Below are 15,090 nucleotides of genomic sequence, written 5' to 3'. Positions count from 1 at the left end.
CCATAGCAATCAAACAAGAAGAAGAAATAAAAGGCATCCAAATTGGAAAGGAAGAAGTAAAACTGTCATTATTTGCAGATGATATGGTACTGTACACAGAGAACCCTAAAGATTCCATCAAAAAACTACTAGAACTAATAAATGAATTCAGTAAAGTAGCAGGATATAAAATTAATATCCAGAAATAAGTTGCATTTTTATATGCCAATAATGAACTATCATGAAGGGAAATTAAGAAAACAATTCCATTCACAATTGCTTCAAAAAGAATAAAATAATTAGGAATAAATTTAACCAAAGATGTGAAAAATCTGTACTTGGAAGATCATAAGACACTGAGGAAAGAAATGGAAGAAGATACAAATAAGTGGAAGCATATACTGTGTTCACGGATAGTAAGAGTTAACATCATTAAAATGTCCATACTACTCAAAGCAATCGAGAGATTCAGCACAATTCCTATCAAGATACCAATGACATATTTCACAGAATTAGAACAAATATTTAAAAAATTTACATGGAACCGCAAAAGACCCCAAATAGCAACAGCGATCTTGAGAAAGAAGGATAAAGTTGGGATCATGCTCCCTGATATCAAACTATATTACAAGGCCATAGGAATCAAAACATTATTGTACTGGCATAAAAATGACACACAGATCAATGGAACAGAATAGAGCCCAGAAATAAACTTGAGCCTTTACAGTCAACTAATATTTGACAGAGGAAACAAGTACATACAATGGGCTAAAGATAGTTTATTTAATAAATGCTGTTGGAAAAATTGGACAGATACAGGCAGAAAAATGAAACTAAACCACCTTCTTAAAACGCACACAACAAATTTGAAATGGATTAAGTCTTAAATGTTAGACTTGAAACCATAAAAATCCTAGAAGAAAACATAGGCAGTAAAATCTTGGACATTGCTCGCAGCAATTTTTTTCCTGATGTATCTCCTCAGGCAAGAGAAACAAAAGAAAAAATGAAAAAATGGGACTCAAGTTTTTGCACAGCAAAGGAAACCATCAACCAAAAAAACAACCCACTGAATGGGAGAACATATTTGCTGATACATCTGATAAGGGGTTAATATCCAAAATTTATAAAGAACTTATAAAACTCAACACCGAAAACCTAAAAAATTCAATTAAAAAATGAGCAAAGGGTCTGAATACATACTTCTCCAAAGAGAACGTACAGATGAACAATAGACATATGAGAAGATGCTCAACATCATTAGCCATCAGAGTGACGCAAATGGAAACCACAATGAGATGTCACCTCACACCTGTCAGAATGGCTACCACCAATAAACCAACAAACAAGTGCTGGCGAGGATGTGGAGAAAAGGGAACCCACATGCACTGTTGGTGGGAATGCAGGCTGGCAGAGCCATTGTGGAAAGCAGTATGGAGGAGATACCTCAAAAAATTAAAAATAGAACTGCCTTAGACCCAGGGATTCCACTTCTGGGAATTTATCTGAAGAAACCCAAAATTCTAATTTGAAAGAATATAAGCATCCCTATGTTCGTTGCAGTGTTGTCTGCATTCGCTAAGATATGGAAGCAGCCCAAGTATCCACCGGTAGATGAGTGGATAGAACAACTATTGTACACTAACACAATGGAATACTACTCGGCTGTAAGGAAGAAAATTGTAACTTTTGTGACAGCATGGGTGGACCTGGAGAACATTACGCTAAGTGAAATAAGCCCGTCAGAGAACGACAAGTGCCATATGATTTCACTCATATATGGAATCTAATGAACACACCGAACTGACAAGCAAAATAGAGACAGACTCATAGATGGAGAGCAGGCTGACAGCTCTGAGTGACAGGTTCAGGGGTGGAAGGTTTGAGCAAAAAAGGAAAAGGACCCATGGACACGGACAACAGTGTGGTGACTGCAGAGGAGAGGGGAGTGAGCGGAGGTAGAAGGCATAAGGGTGATAAATGGCAATGGGAAAAAATACAATTAAAAAATCCCCCCCCCTCACAAAAAAACCCCAAACAGATGAAGACACTACCAAGAAAGAAAATTAAGCCAATATCTCTGAAGAACAGATGCTAAAATCCTCAACAACATATTAGCAACCTGAATTCAGCAGTGCATCAGAAAGATCATACACCATGATCAAGTGGGGTTTATTCCTGGGATACAGGGTTGGTACAAGATCCACATATCAATTAATGTGATACACCACATACACAAAATGAGGGATAAAAATCATGTGATCATATCAATAAATGCAGAAAAAGCACTTGACAAAATCTAGCACCCATGTATAAAAACTCTTAGCGAAGTGGGAATGGAGAGAAAATACCTCAATGTAATAAAGGCCATACACGACAAACCCACAGCAAACATCATGATTGGGAGGGAAAAACTAAAAGCGTTTCCCTTAAGACCAGGAACAAGACAGGGATGTCCACTCTCACCTCTCTTATTCAGCAAGTTCTGAGGCCCTAGCGGCAGCAGTCAGACAAGGGGAAGAAATAAAAGGCGTCCACATTGGAAAGGAAGAAGTAAAACTGTCATTATTTGCAGATGGCATGATACTGTATATAGAGAACCCTCAAGATTCCACCAAGAAACTGCTAGAACTGATAAATGAATTCAGTAAAATAGCAGCATACAAAATTAATATTCAAAAATTGGTTGCATTTTTTATAAACCAATAATGAACTATCAGAAAGGGAAACTAAGAAAACAATCCCAGTTACAACTGTATAAAAAATACGTAGGAAGAAATCTGACCAAGGAGGTAAAAGACCTGCACTTGGACAATTATAAGATACTGACTGAAGAAAGAAATGGAAGAAGATACAAATAAATGGAAGCATGTATCATGCTATATAAACAGTAAGGATTAACATCATTAAAATATCCATACTGCCCAAAGCAATCTATAGATTCAATGCAAGTCCTCTCAAAATATCTATAATGTATCTCACAGAAAGAGAATAGCCCAGTGATTTATATGGAACCACAAAGACTCCGAATAGCCACAGCGATCTTGAGAAAGAAGAGCAAAGTTGGAGGCATCACACTCCCTGACATCAAACCATCCCACAAGGCCACGGTAATCAAACAGCATGGTGCTGGCGTGAAAACAGACACATAGATCAATGGAGCAAATAGCAAGATGAAGTCAATAAAAATATTGTTGATGTATCAGTGTTTCGCTGTAACAGATGCTCCGGTGTCAGGGCCACCCAGGGCTCGTGCAGAAGATGGTTTAGGGACACCTGACAGCACCACTTCCTCCTCCTCTGCAGCTCAGCCCCCAGGAGTTCAGCCACGACAGCCACCCCATACAGGCGGCCAGGCCCAGGTGGGCCAGATGCAGCCCCAGTACCCGCATCAGGCCGGTCATGGTGCGCGGCAGCCGCGGGCACCGCCTCCATCGCCGCACCAGCGTGGTAGTCGGTACTCAGCAGGCTACGGTCGACCTCAGCAGCTCTGGGGGTGTGGCCAGGGATCAGCCCCTGGCACCCGCTCCTGCCCTTTCTGGTCAGCCTCAGGGACCGCCTGCTCGCCCCCGACAGCAGCACCAGGCGAGCGGTTACACTGCACACACTTACGCTGCTCAAACCTCTCCGCCTACCTGATATCCCGCGGCCCCTGCCTCACAGCCGGGGATGGCTCCAAGCCCACCCCGGGCCTATCAGCCGAGGCCAGGCTCACTCAGCCTGCTGAGAGCACCACGACCCCCCTGAGGCGCGCCCAGCGCTCCCGCAGGGCGCCTCCTCCCTTCAGTCAGGGCCCCACGCACCCCAGGCCAGGCTACCCTTAGAGAGGCTCGGCTACACCGACAAATGCGGCTGCGAGCTGTTCCCTCCCCAAAGACTCCAATACTACTATTTTATTTTAATTTGCATTGAGGTTCAGAAATTTAAAAAGCAGACCATTTTTTTATGCTATCACTGTTGCTGCTCATTGAAAATATAATTTTCCAGAACACACACACTCACAAAAGAGCAAAATGAAAGTTTTCTCCTCCCCTGCTTACAAGTGCAGCAGCTTCCTAGTGATTCGGGGCCAGTGCTCTTATGTATGTATAGGATGATTGTCTAGCTTTCCTCGTCCAGAGGATATTAAAATGCCGGGCTGGAGTTGAGGCATCTTCTTTGGCTTTTTACTATTAACATGACATCCTAAAAGTAGACCCTCTAGAGAAAGCGACTAAATAGTATGTATAAAATGTAACATTGATAGGTTAATAAAGATGACTGAATGCAAAAAATATGAGATTACTGTAATCAGTCATATGTAATGAATGTGAAAATCTCAACAAAATGGATCACTTAAGAGGGAACTTTAAAGTATTGACGTGAAATCAAGATGAAAGTATTTAAAAAATATTATAGCACGACTTCTCAGCTCTGTAAGATGAATAAGTTCTAGAGATTTGCTCTACAGCCCGCTTAGGGACTATCGTCAATAATACTGTTTTGTGCACTGAAAATCTGGTAAGAGGATAGAGCTCATGTTACGTGTTCTTATCACAAACAAAAAAGAAAAGCAAAGGGACCTGAGGGAACCTTGGGAGGTGATGAATCTGTTGCTGTGGTTGTGGCGACGGTGTCATGTGCTTTTGCATCTGTCCAAACGCATTACATTGTAAGCATTAGATATGTGCTCTTTTTTGTATGTCAATTATACCTCAATAAAGCTTTAATTAAAAAAGCACCACTAACTCAAAAGCTACCCTGACTCCTTTCATAGGAGAATTCTTTTATGCATTTAAGGAATTAATAAGTCCCAGAGCATACCACACAGATAGTGTTCCAAATTAAACCACGAGGTGAGTTATAACTCGGCCACCAAAACCAGCTAGAGAGAGAGCACAAAACACGACCCCAGACCTAACTCACGTATGGCTAGATACGCCGAGACCCTAAGTAAAGTATTAGCCAATCAAATCTGGCATGGTATTGAAAGAACACACTGTGACCAAATATAATACGTTTCAATGGCGAGCAATTAGGAAATCCATAAGTAATCATATCCAAAGCCAAAAGCAGTCAACAAAGAAAAACACTTGATTCTCTTGCAAAACACTTGATTCTCTTGCTAAACACTGAATGGGGCTTTGGAAAAAAAATTCAGAATCCTTTCCTTGAGGGAAAACCCTCAATAAAATAAGAACAGAATATTTTCTCCCTACAATGAAGAATATCTCTATAAAAAGAAGAAACAGCACCATTCTTTTCAGAACAGTGAAGCATTAAATCAGGGGGGAAGAAAGGAGGAAGCAACATTACACTGGATGTTATTGCCCACGGAAGGAGGCGAACGAGAGGTGCGAATATTGAAAAGATGGAGAAAAATGGTATTTTACCTGGATATGCTCCAGATAATGAATGAAGTGGTAGTTAGGGCTAATAAGTGAGTAAAGGGGCCAGTAGCAAAGACTACACAATTCATAGCTTGCTTATAAACCAGTAGCAACCAGATAGACGATACCATGGGGCTAAATGAAGAAAACTGTAAAATCACACGGAAGTCATAAAAAAAAGGCTTGAATCATCGAGGTGGTCTGTTCTTGGATAGGAAGATTTATGGTTGTTAATAAACAAGATACTACAAATTAAGCCATACATTTAATCTAATTCCAATTAAAATTAACAGGTGTGGTCTTGGCAAAACAATTCTAAAATATATCCACAAGGAAACATATATGAAAACAGTGGAGGAGATTATGAAAAACGAGAGTGATGATTGTCATTTTTCCACACCAGATATTACGGAGTATTACAACACCAAAGGCTGCAAAGTGGAGGGGTGCGGGGGAGGGGGAGGGTGGGAGGGGGAGGAAGGGGAAGAAGGGAGGGAAGGGAGGGGACGGGGAGGCGGAGGGGAGAATGAGAGGGAAGGGCTGAGGGAATTGAGTCTGGCACCACATTAACGGCCTGACTGACTTCACAAAGCTCTGCCAATGCAACATCGCACAGCCAACATCTATTAACCGCCCACTGAGTGTCAGGCATTGCAGACAGCGCGGTGAATGGGACAGGCCCAGGCGCTGCCCTCACGGGGGTTTCTGTCTGGTGATTAAACAGTGAACCCCAAATGTGACAAGCATCACCGGAAGGGGTCTTCGGGGGCATGGGGACAAGGGTCCAGGGAGACTTCTTGCAATAGAGCAGGATCTGCTCTGTCTCACAACGGTGCTACGTACCTTTCCTGCACCTGTGCGCCTGTCCCTTTATTGGTGGCGGGTTTGTGCGGTGAACTGGGGACTCTAGACTTTGTGGACTGATGTCCCCAGGGAGGTAGATGGCCAGTGGGCAGCACCAGCCTGGAAGACGGGCCTCGGCCTCTGGCCCTTGGCAGAACGCCCTGGACCCGCGGTGTTCCCAGGCTTGGGTGCGTATCTGCCTCCCGGGGGCCTGCTGGGGCAGGGCTGCCTGCCCCCCGGTGCCCGGCCCTGGGGGTCTGGGGGCGCCTGCAGCGCCTGCTTCTACCTGCCAGGCTCCGGGTGAGAGCCCGGGTCAGCTGGCTCGGAAGCTCTCACGGGCCCATTCAGGGCTCACTTTGAACCGAAGTGCGTGGCACTGTTCTAGAACAAAATGAGACCTGACTGAAAGTCAAGGGTATGGCAGAGTCTTTCACCTGAAAAAAATACGACTATCTACTAAATGCAAGACACATGGGCCTCCATGGGCAACGGTAGAAGATTGCTCGCATGTGCTCAGAGAGAGAGGCACGAGCTGAGGCCACCCTGAGGGCTGGACCGCTCCTTCTCCGGCCTCTGCCGTCCCCCCATCAGCAGGAATAAGGAGGGTCCCAATGCCCCCTCCCCACTCTTGCCCAGCCCTCCACCTGGGGTCGTCAGGGCTCCTTCCCTTGGGCCCTTAGTTCGGGGTTGTGTCAGTCTCCACAAGGAGCTCGGCCTCTGGGGCTGCCCTCGCCCCAAACCTCCCCCGTGCCTTCTGGCGCTCATGTTCCGCCCTCAGCAACGTGTCCTGTATCCTCAAACCCTGCTACGGCTGCTCCTTCGTGCTCATGGGAAACCGATCGCCCTCCTTCTCCTGCAGCCTCCGAAGCGGAGTTTGTTCTCCCTCCCGCAGGCCCTCGCTCTCCCCAGTCCCCACTGGGCCGGGGGGTGGCAGGTGCAGTCCTGTGTCCTCACCGCCGCTGCGGACCACTCATCTTCCCTTCCCCAGTTTGGGGCTTCACGCCATGGCAGCCTCATGCCTAGCTCGCCCCTCTCGCGCCCCCCTGGGAGGCGGGCACCGCCCTCTCGCCCCCACAGCAGTTCCACCGGAACTGCCCCATCCGCCCAGGCAATGCTGTTAATTTCCAACTTGGAGGAAAAAACCCAAATCCACAACCCCTCTTTATCCCAGATTCTCTCCCAAACCCTGTCCATGTTCTCTCCTTGAAAACACCCTGAAGAGCTGACCGTCCTCAACGCTCCGGCTTCCGTCCGGATTCCCCGCGCTGAGCCAGTTCCAGGCCAGCTTTGCCCGCCTTGTGGCCCAAACCGCTTGTCTCCAGGTCACGTGGCCCAGAGCTGCCCCTGAGCCGACGGCCAGGTCTCCGTCCTCATCCTCCCTGGCCCGTCCGAGCACACAGCCCACCCGCCCACTCCTCTTCCGCGGCCCCCAGACACCACGCTCCTAGTCTTCCTGCCTCGGTGGCTGGTCCTTCTCTGTCTTCCTTGTTGACTCTCAGCTCCTGGGCTCCAAATGCTGCTGTGTTGGTTGTTGGACATGCTCTGTCCTCACTTGTTCCTTCATGATCTCCCCAGGCCGCTGGCTTTAAATACCTTCCGACCTCTGGGGCATCGGCCATGTACAGCCCCAGCCTTAGAAACCCAGAGGGCTGCCCGCCACCTCGCGTGTGTCCCGTCCTCTGCCCTCCTGCTCGTCTTCGGAAATGGCCACTCCACTCTGGTCGCTCAGGCCCCATCCTTTGGAGGCATCTCCGACTTTCCCACCAAGTTGACACTAATGTAACCTTTTCAGTGAGGCCTTCGCTTGCCATCCTATCTTAAACCCCCACCTTCTGTCTGACTCTCTTGCTCCCTTGCTGTTCTTAAATTCTCCTCCTTAGTCGTTTTCACCCTCGGACAGGCAACACGAGGACAGGGATTTTGGTCTGTTTGCTGCTCTGCTTCCAGTGCTCAGCCTGGCGAGAAACTCCGCAGATCTTCGGTGAATGAACGGAGTGATGTCAGCACCGAGGTCTGAAGGGTAAGGGGAGAGCCTTCTCAGCCAGGGCACGGACAGTGTGCGGCTGGGAGTCAAGAGGCCGGGCGTGCTGAGGGCCCCAAGAGACGGTCACAGGGTGGGAGCATGGGGGACGCAGCAGTGGGAGGGGGCAGGACCCAGCTCACTGTGCATGTCAGCGCACACATGTGACTGCAAGCAGGGGTGTGGCCTCATGGGGCAGGCAGCTGCTGTTGCCCCTCTGTGCCCAGCGGCTCAGGCTGCCTGTATGTTCCCCAGGGGCTGGTGAGGAGGAGACTGAAGGCGCACAGCCGGGCCAGCAGTGGAAGGGGCCCTGCAGGCAGCCCCCTGGGCTGAGTGGAGCCAGCGGGCCCTGGGTCTCGCTGCGGGAGAGCAAGCCCAAGGCACCACGCAGCTCCCCTGAGCAGCTCGCCTTGCCCGCCGGACAGCTTGCTACGGGGAAACTAACATAAGGATGTGAAACAGAAAGAATTGCCCCATCACTCGGGTGGGAGCTCGCCTGCCGCCCCCAGCGCCACCGAGCCTGCCTCGGGGTGGAACAGGCCCAGGCTCCGAGCAGCACCTGTTCACCCCGGGCAGGGGCCGCGCCTCCTCCCCGAGCCAGAGCTCCGGACCCAGCCTCCTGCCAGGACGGGGAGAGCCTGAGGAGAACCCGGGGCAGGGAGGCATCTGAAGCCCCGGCGCCCGTGAACCCCGCTTGGACGGGGCCCTGTCAGAGGCCGTCCTGCGGTTCTCTCTGGGTGAGGCGGGGAAAGCGTGCGCGGCCCTGGAGCGGGGTGGAGGCCGGGCCCGCAAGGCGAAGGCCCACCTGGTTTCCTTTGGCCCTGAGCGGCCCTCTCCTTTTGTGTAATCTGATACTAAAAATCATTGGAAATTAATATGTCCTGGGTAAACACCTTCATTTCTTTTTAATTTGCAAAACCTTCCAGTGAAAATGTTTGGGAAGCATCGGGGGTGGAAGGCGGCAGAAGTGTGTCCTGGGTAAGAACGAGGCACATTCACAAAAGCACCATGTGGGAGAAACAAACAGATTAGGGAGCTGATTGTTGTGTTTTTGAGGGATGAATCGCTACTTGTCTGAACTGCAGGGAGGTCGAGGGTGTTTTTAATTTAATGGATTAATCATTTATGTCTGGAGTTCTTGCTCCTTCCGAGGAAAGCAGTGCGGGTGGTTTGCATGAAGTTATAAATCATGTCAGAGTTTGGGTCTCATCTCTGGGAGGCTTGGTCTGGGGGAAGTTACACGAATGATTTGGGAGATGCAGCCGTTTCCTGGGACGGGTCTCCAGCCAGCCTGGTCGCGGCAGTCACGGACAGAGGGGCGTCAGAAGACGGTGGCCCAGCCTGTATTTGGGGTCCTGCTCTTGCCAGCGGGGAGCGGGGCAGCTCCAGGGAGGAGAGGTCTGTATGTTATTCCTGGTTTGGCAAATTTCTGAGGGTCTTGATTTTCCCATCTGTATAATGGGTTGGAAGCTCTCTGAGGGGCCACCAGCTCAGACATCTGTGTCCACCAACAGCAGTTAAATATGGCTTGAGACACCCCCATACATCTGCCCCCCCATCTCTCCTACCTTGGACTCTGAATTATATCTGTGCCAGGCATTTTCCACATGTGATATCTTATCAGACTGTAAAGCAGGGGTGATGTTGTTATTCTAATTCTTACAGGCGAGTTTATTTGCCTCAGACTGTACTGTAAGGAAGTACCAGCACTAGGACTTGAACCCCGGTCTGCCTGGCTCGGACGTCATGTCCTGACCCTCTGGCAGAGGCAGTGCCAGCTTGGGTGTGCCCTGGGCCTTGGGTGGAACTGCCCCTGCCCAGCTCCTGTTCCTGTTCCTAGGAGTGGTGTCTCTGTCCCTTGGGCCCACAGGCCACACGTTAGCTCCCCAGCACGTCTGCTGTTCACTTGAAATCTTCTGAGCGCCGCCCACCCCCCATCTCCTCCTTTCATCATTCCCCCTTCCTGGTTTCCCTCTGAGGAGGCCTTTGCTGGCAGAGGAGACCAGAATGTCGCTCTTTATCATGTGCCCGAGGCCCTGCCTCAGACTCAGCCCCAGGCCACCTGCCGGGCCAAGAGGGAACCAAAAGGGACTTCGAAAAACCCTGCCACACAACTTGACTGAATTCTACTCAAGCCGCTCAGGACCACCGTTCGAGCTTCCGATGCATGCTTGGGACAGATGGCAGAAAGGAACACGTCCCACAGACGAATTTGCTGCTGCACTCGCCCTCTTCCTCACGGGGCTCCTTAGAAACGCAGTGTTCCTTCTGACCCGAGCTCTGAGCTCCGGCCGTGCCGTCTCAGCCTCCCCAGCTGCACCTGCCCGAAGGCTACCCCCCGCCCCGGGGCACCACGCCGCGGCCTGCGAAGCTCCCAGTGCTTCCGCCTCTGCAGGCCTCCCGCGGTGACCCAGCCTCCTGGGCCTGCGTCCTGGGAGTGTGAACGGCGTCGGGAGTCTGTCTGCACAGGGACTGCTCCCCCCACCTGGAGGGGATGACACCAAGCCACGCAGTTCACCAGCTTCAGTCCTGCTGGGGGCGGGGGCTGGGCCTCAGGGTCATTGTCGTGGGTCCGTCCTCAGATTCTCGCAGGGCCAGCTGTTTCTGATCAGGCCCGAGCTCAACGCGGGGACAGAGATAAAGGAGGCAGGGGTCCTATCCCCTGTCCCCCCTAATGTGAAGCCCATGTAACCGCAGAGAAACTTCAGTTCTTTAACATGACTTTTTCCTTCCTGCAAGCCAGCTTTGTTCAGTCCGACGGCGCCCCGGCTCCCTGGCCTCCTGCGATGGGTCCTTCCGCCTCTGTGAGCACTGGGCGGCCCCGGCCCGAGCCAGGAAGCCCCCCGGGCAGCTAGCTTCCTCCGGTCAGTGTCAAACTGTCTTAAAAGACAAAGGCTCACATCTGTTGACCAAGAGAACAGTTTCTGTCAAACTAAGGATCACGCCTTGACCTCAGTTGTGTTTCAGCCCCAGACCCACAGAGGCGGACTGACCCTACCAACCGCGTTCTTGCAAAACCAGACGGCACAACTCCACGGCGGACATCAGGACGAGATGCGGCGATCAGCCACCTCCCCCTTGGCCCTGGCCAAGCAGTAGAGCCCACGGCCCTGACTCCCTTAGTTGCCATGATTATTGATTTCGCCCCTAGAATATAATCAATGTTATATTCAATATAACCCATCCCCCAGAAGCTATCAGGGAACCAGGTTTTAGGACACTAGCTCACCTATGTCTCTCTGCTTGGTACTACTTCCTTGCAAATCTTTCCCTTTCTGCTTGGTGCACGCAGGCAGACGAACCCCTGGAGTTTGGTAACACCCAACGTTGCTCCACACTGACCTGCTGACTGACTGCCCAGTGTCGCACATCTGGATTCTCCAACAGCAACACCCCCAGGCCCCAGCAAGGGATGGGGGGCAGGGGTCAAGAGCCATGGCTTTGTGCTGCAGTCAGGAACTGTAGGGCTGGGGCACTGGGCAAATCGCTCCCCGTCCCTGAGCCCCAGGTTCCTCATCGGGCACCGGGGTGGTGCGCATGTGCAGCAGATGCTCAGCCAGTGTTACTGTGGCACCTGTGGCTCTCATGCTACTTTCCACTCCCCCTTCCCCGCGCCCAACACAGATAGATACTTGTTTTCCTCTCAGTCCCATGTTGCCAACTTAGTTTCTGAAACACTTTGAACACCTCCTGTCTGGTTCCCAGGAGAGCAGACCTTGGGCTGGTGTCCCCGGGAGGCAACGGTTGCCCTGAGTTAGCATGTTGCTCCCCTGAGGGGGCTGGTTAATGGACCCGAATGCCGCTCCCAAGTGCCTGGGAGTCAGCCCCGCCCAGGGACCTCGGGGCTCCTGGGGCCAGGGCCACCCGAACGGCCCAGCCCCCATGCCTGGGCGCCACGCACAGTGCACTGATCCAGTGAGGAAGAAGACCGATCACAAACAGAGGCCCCAGCACGCTCCCTCCAATTCTACTGATAGCATTTTGGCTGGAAGAGAAGTCCGACATCTCTGAGCAGTTAGGAAACAGATCTCAGACAGCCTCTCTTTGGGTCTCTGGGGGAGGGTTTGTTCTGTTTTGACTCCCCCAGAGCCAAGAGCAGCCTCTTCCGGTAGACGGAGCAATTGTTGGGCTAGTTGGGGCTCAGGAAGAGGGGGAGGGGATGTGGAAGGCGTGGGCGGAAGTGGGAGGAGGTGGGAAGAGGAGGGGGAAGGTAGGAGGTGAGAGGAAGGGAAAGGGAAGGTGAGGGGGAGGGGGACATGGGGGAAGAAGAGGCCTTGAGCAGCACTCTGCGTGGTCGGGGGGCTGTCTGGTCTACTCCCACCTGGTGGGAGGAGTCCCTTCTCTACTTTGAGTCTGGCCCCACCACGTGGTATTCAGGTGCTCGAGGGCCTTGCTCCTGGATTCGCTCTGGGAGTGAGGAACTGGCTCAGCCGCATCATGAGCTCAGCCTCGGACTCCTGGGAAAACTGCCCCCAGCACCGTGGGCTTCATGTATGGGGGCACGTAAGGCCACGGAGCCTCCTCCGGAAGCTCCGGGCTCACCTGTGCAGGCTCTCACCTGTGAGTGACAGGGCCGGAGCCTCCCCTCCCCTCCGCTCCGCTTTGCTTGGGAGGGAATTCACAGGGCACAAAGCTCAAGCCCTCTCCTTGTGCGCCTGGTTCTTGTGGAGTGTGGGGGGGGGTGTGAAGGACTGAACTGGGGATCCGGGAACAGGGGTGCCCCCCTTTCCCAGGCTCGTCTGAGGACCCCAGGGACCAGGGGCGAGCCATGTGCAGTTGTTCTGCAACCACGCGGTCCCCGACATCACACGGTGGCGGCCACTGCTTGCCTGTTTTAGACCAGAAGGCCCTCTGCACGTGTCCTGCACCGCCCCTGCGGGGGGAGAGGCCCAGACGCACCGCCTGCCGCCTGCCGGCGGCCCAGCCCCGGCCTCGGAGCCCCGGCCTGGGCTGGCTCACCCAGCGGCTGTTATAACTAAGAACCCCTGGTTATATCTGGTGAAATCCAGACACTTCATTGTAGGCTTGGATTCAAGCCAGCAAGCACAGCCATAAAACCCAAAAGGATTAAGTATATCCCAGCTCAAGGGAAATACTAATAAAATACAGCTTAGCAAGTATGAGTATAAAAATCCCTGAAACATCGTATAGGGTAAGTGCACGGGCAAGCTGTGCTCTCCCAGTCGTCCTCAAACGGCTTGTCCCTGCGGATCCCAGAGGTAAGCGGAGTGGAACTCATGCTTGACACTTTGCTCACTTTGTCTCGGAGCAGAAGCCCCAAGCCCCAGCCGCCTCAGAGGAGGGGGGCGGGCTTGAGCCCCCCCACTCTCCCTGCCCCACAAGCTCCTGCCCGGACCTGCGGGGTGACAGGAGCCACGCCCAGCTGGTTTGGCTGAAAGAATCCGATTTCCCCTGCGGGGCTGGTCCACCGCAGCTCTGGGGGCAACCGCGGCTTGTTTGTTCTGATGGCTGGCGGGGCCTGGGGAGGGGGGATGCTCAGAGCACAGGCCCGGGGTCTAGAACAGCACCTGCCAGCACTGTGACCCCAGGCAAGCGACCCTACCTGGAGACTCACCCGTAACATGGGTTAGAATGCACCAACCAGGAGCGTCCATGCGAGGGGTAAGCAGAGGACTGGCCAGGGCACGTGCTCAGAAACCATGGGCTGCTGTGCTGGGGGATGCTGTCCCCAGGCGTCCTGGCGACACGGGGGCCTGGGGAGCACAGCCTCCGGGCCTGCTCAGGCTCGGTCTCTGTGTGGCTGCAGCAGAGGCTCGCCCAGCCTCTTCGCAAGGGAGACGGGGACCCGCCTAAGGGAGGAAACCGTGCCTTCCAACTGGGTAGGTGACCTGGGTCCACGCTGCCTGGAAGTGCTGGCGGGGCTTAGACAGCGTCTGCTTCTCACAGGAGCCAAAGCCACACAAGGGCCGCTAGCCCTGCCGCCCTGCCGCCTCCAGCACGCATGGCTGGGGCCTCCATGGCTCACCCCTTGCCCAGGACTCAGCCCCTCAGCAGGGGCTTTGGGTGAAGCCAGACACGACCATTCGTGGGTGGACGTTGTCCTTTCCCTACTGCTCCCCTTTGCTCATGAGAGAGATGGGGTATTTGGGGGTCAGGTGGTTCTTTAAGAAGACAGACGACGGGAGGGGGACTGTTCTGAGCAGCATTTGGGGGACGCTTTGAGGGGACGACATGCACGGAGCCATTTACTAACCATTCACCTGCAGGACGTGGGTCTGGAACAGCTCCTCGTGGCCGGAGGCGTGGCAGGTGTAATTGCCCATGTGGATGGTGGTCACTTTGGTGATGTAGAGGGAGTCGTCCTCTCCGAAGTCCTGCACGGGGCAAGCAAGACAACGAGGTTGGCCTCTCTGCGGAGTAGCGTGGGAAGGAGAGCCAGGTCTCCCGGTTTTCCAGGAGAACAGGAACGCTGCGGCTGCTGGGGACCCGCGGCCCGACCCCCTGCTCCCCCAGAGCCGCCGGCAGGGCTCCTCTGCTCCATGTTGCGCGCCCAGACCCTGTGCATCCACCTAAGGCCTCGGCCACCCTCTCTGGGGTGCCGTCCCTGAACACCTTCCCCAGCCAGCTCCCCTCATTTCCTACCAATTGGGTGCAACTGCCCTGCTATTTATTGGCTGGTTTCCTGTGCTTCTGCCCAGCTGTTCCTGGAGGGGCCTCATTTAGCGTTCAGCGTAGGCAAACTTTTTCTTAAAGGGCCACATTGCCACGTTTTTGGCTTTGTGGTCTACAGGGTTCCCGTCAACGACTCAGCTCTGCCTTGGAGCATGAATATATCCATAACGATACAGAAATTTACCAGCATTACTATATTCTAAGGAGATTTTATTTAAAGGAAGTCGGCGACGGGACGGATTTGGC

The 15,090-nt window shown here is 52.6% G+C and overlaps 1 protein-coding gene across 6 annotated transcripts in view; it reads right to left on the bottom strand.

Moving 5' to 3' along the window:
• The window catches only part of FSTL4 (follistatin like 4), a 359,817-nt gene that overhangs the window by 28,605 nt on the left and 316,122 nt on the right, over positions 1 to 15,090 (bottom strand). For all 6 annotated transcript variants that reach the window (XM_054568477.1, XM_054568474.1, XM_054568472.1 and 3 more), the window contains one exon: positions 14,426 to 14,546. In XM_054568477.1, coding sequence (XP_054424452.1) covers positions 14,426 to 14,546 — 121 coding nt within the window. The remainder of the gene's footprint in view (positions 1 to 14,425; positions 14,547 to 15,090) is intronic.

Source organism: Pteronotus mesoamericanus, unplaced genomic scaffold (assembly GCF_021234165.1).
Source record: "Pteronotus mesoamericanus isolate MK-2021 breed Mesoamerican mustached bat unplaced genomic scaffold, CSHL_Meso_final contig_2, whole genome shotgun sequence".
NCBI lineage: Eukaryota > Metazoa > Chordata > Mammalia > Chiroptera > Mormoopidae > Pteronotus > Pteronotus mesoamericanus.
Note: the sequence above shows the minus strand (reverse complement) of the source record. Positions and strands in the feature narration are given on the sequence as shown.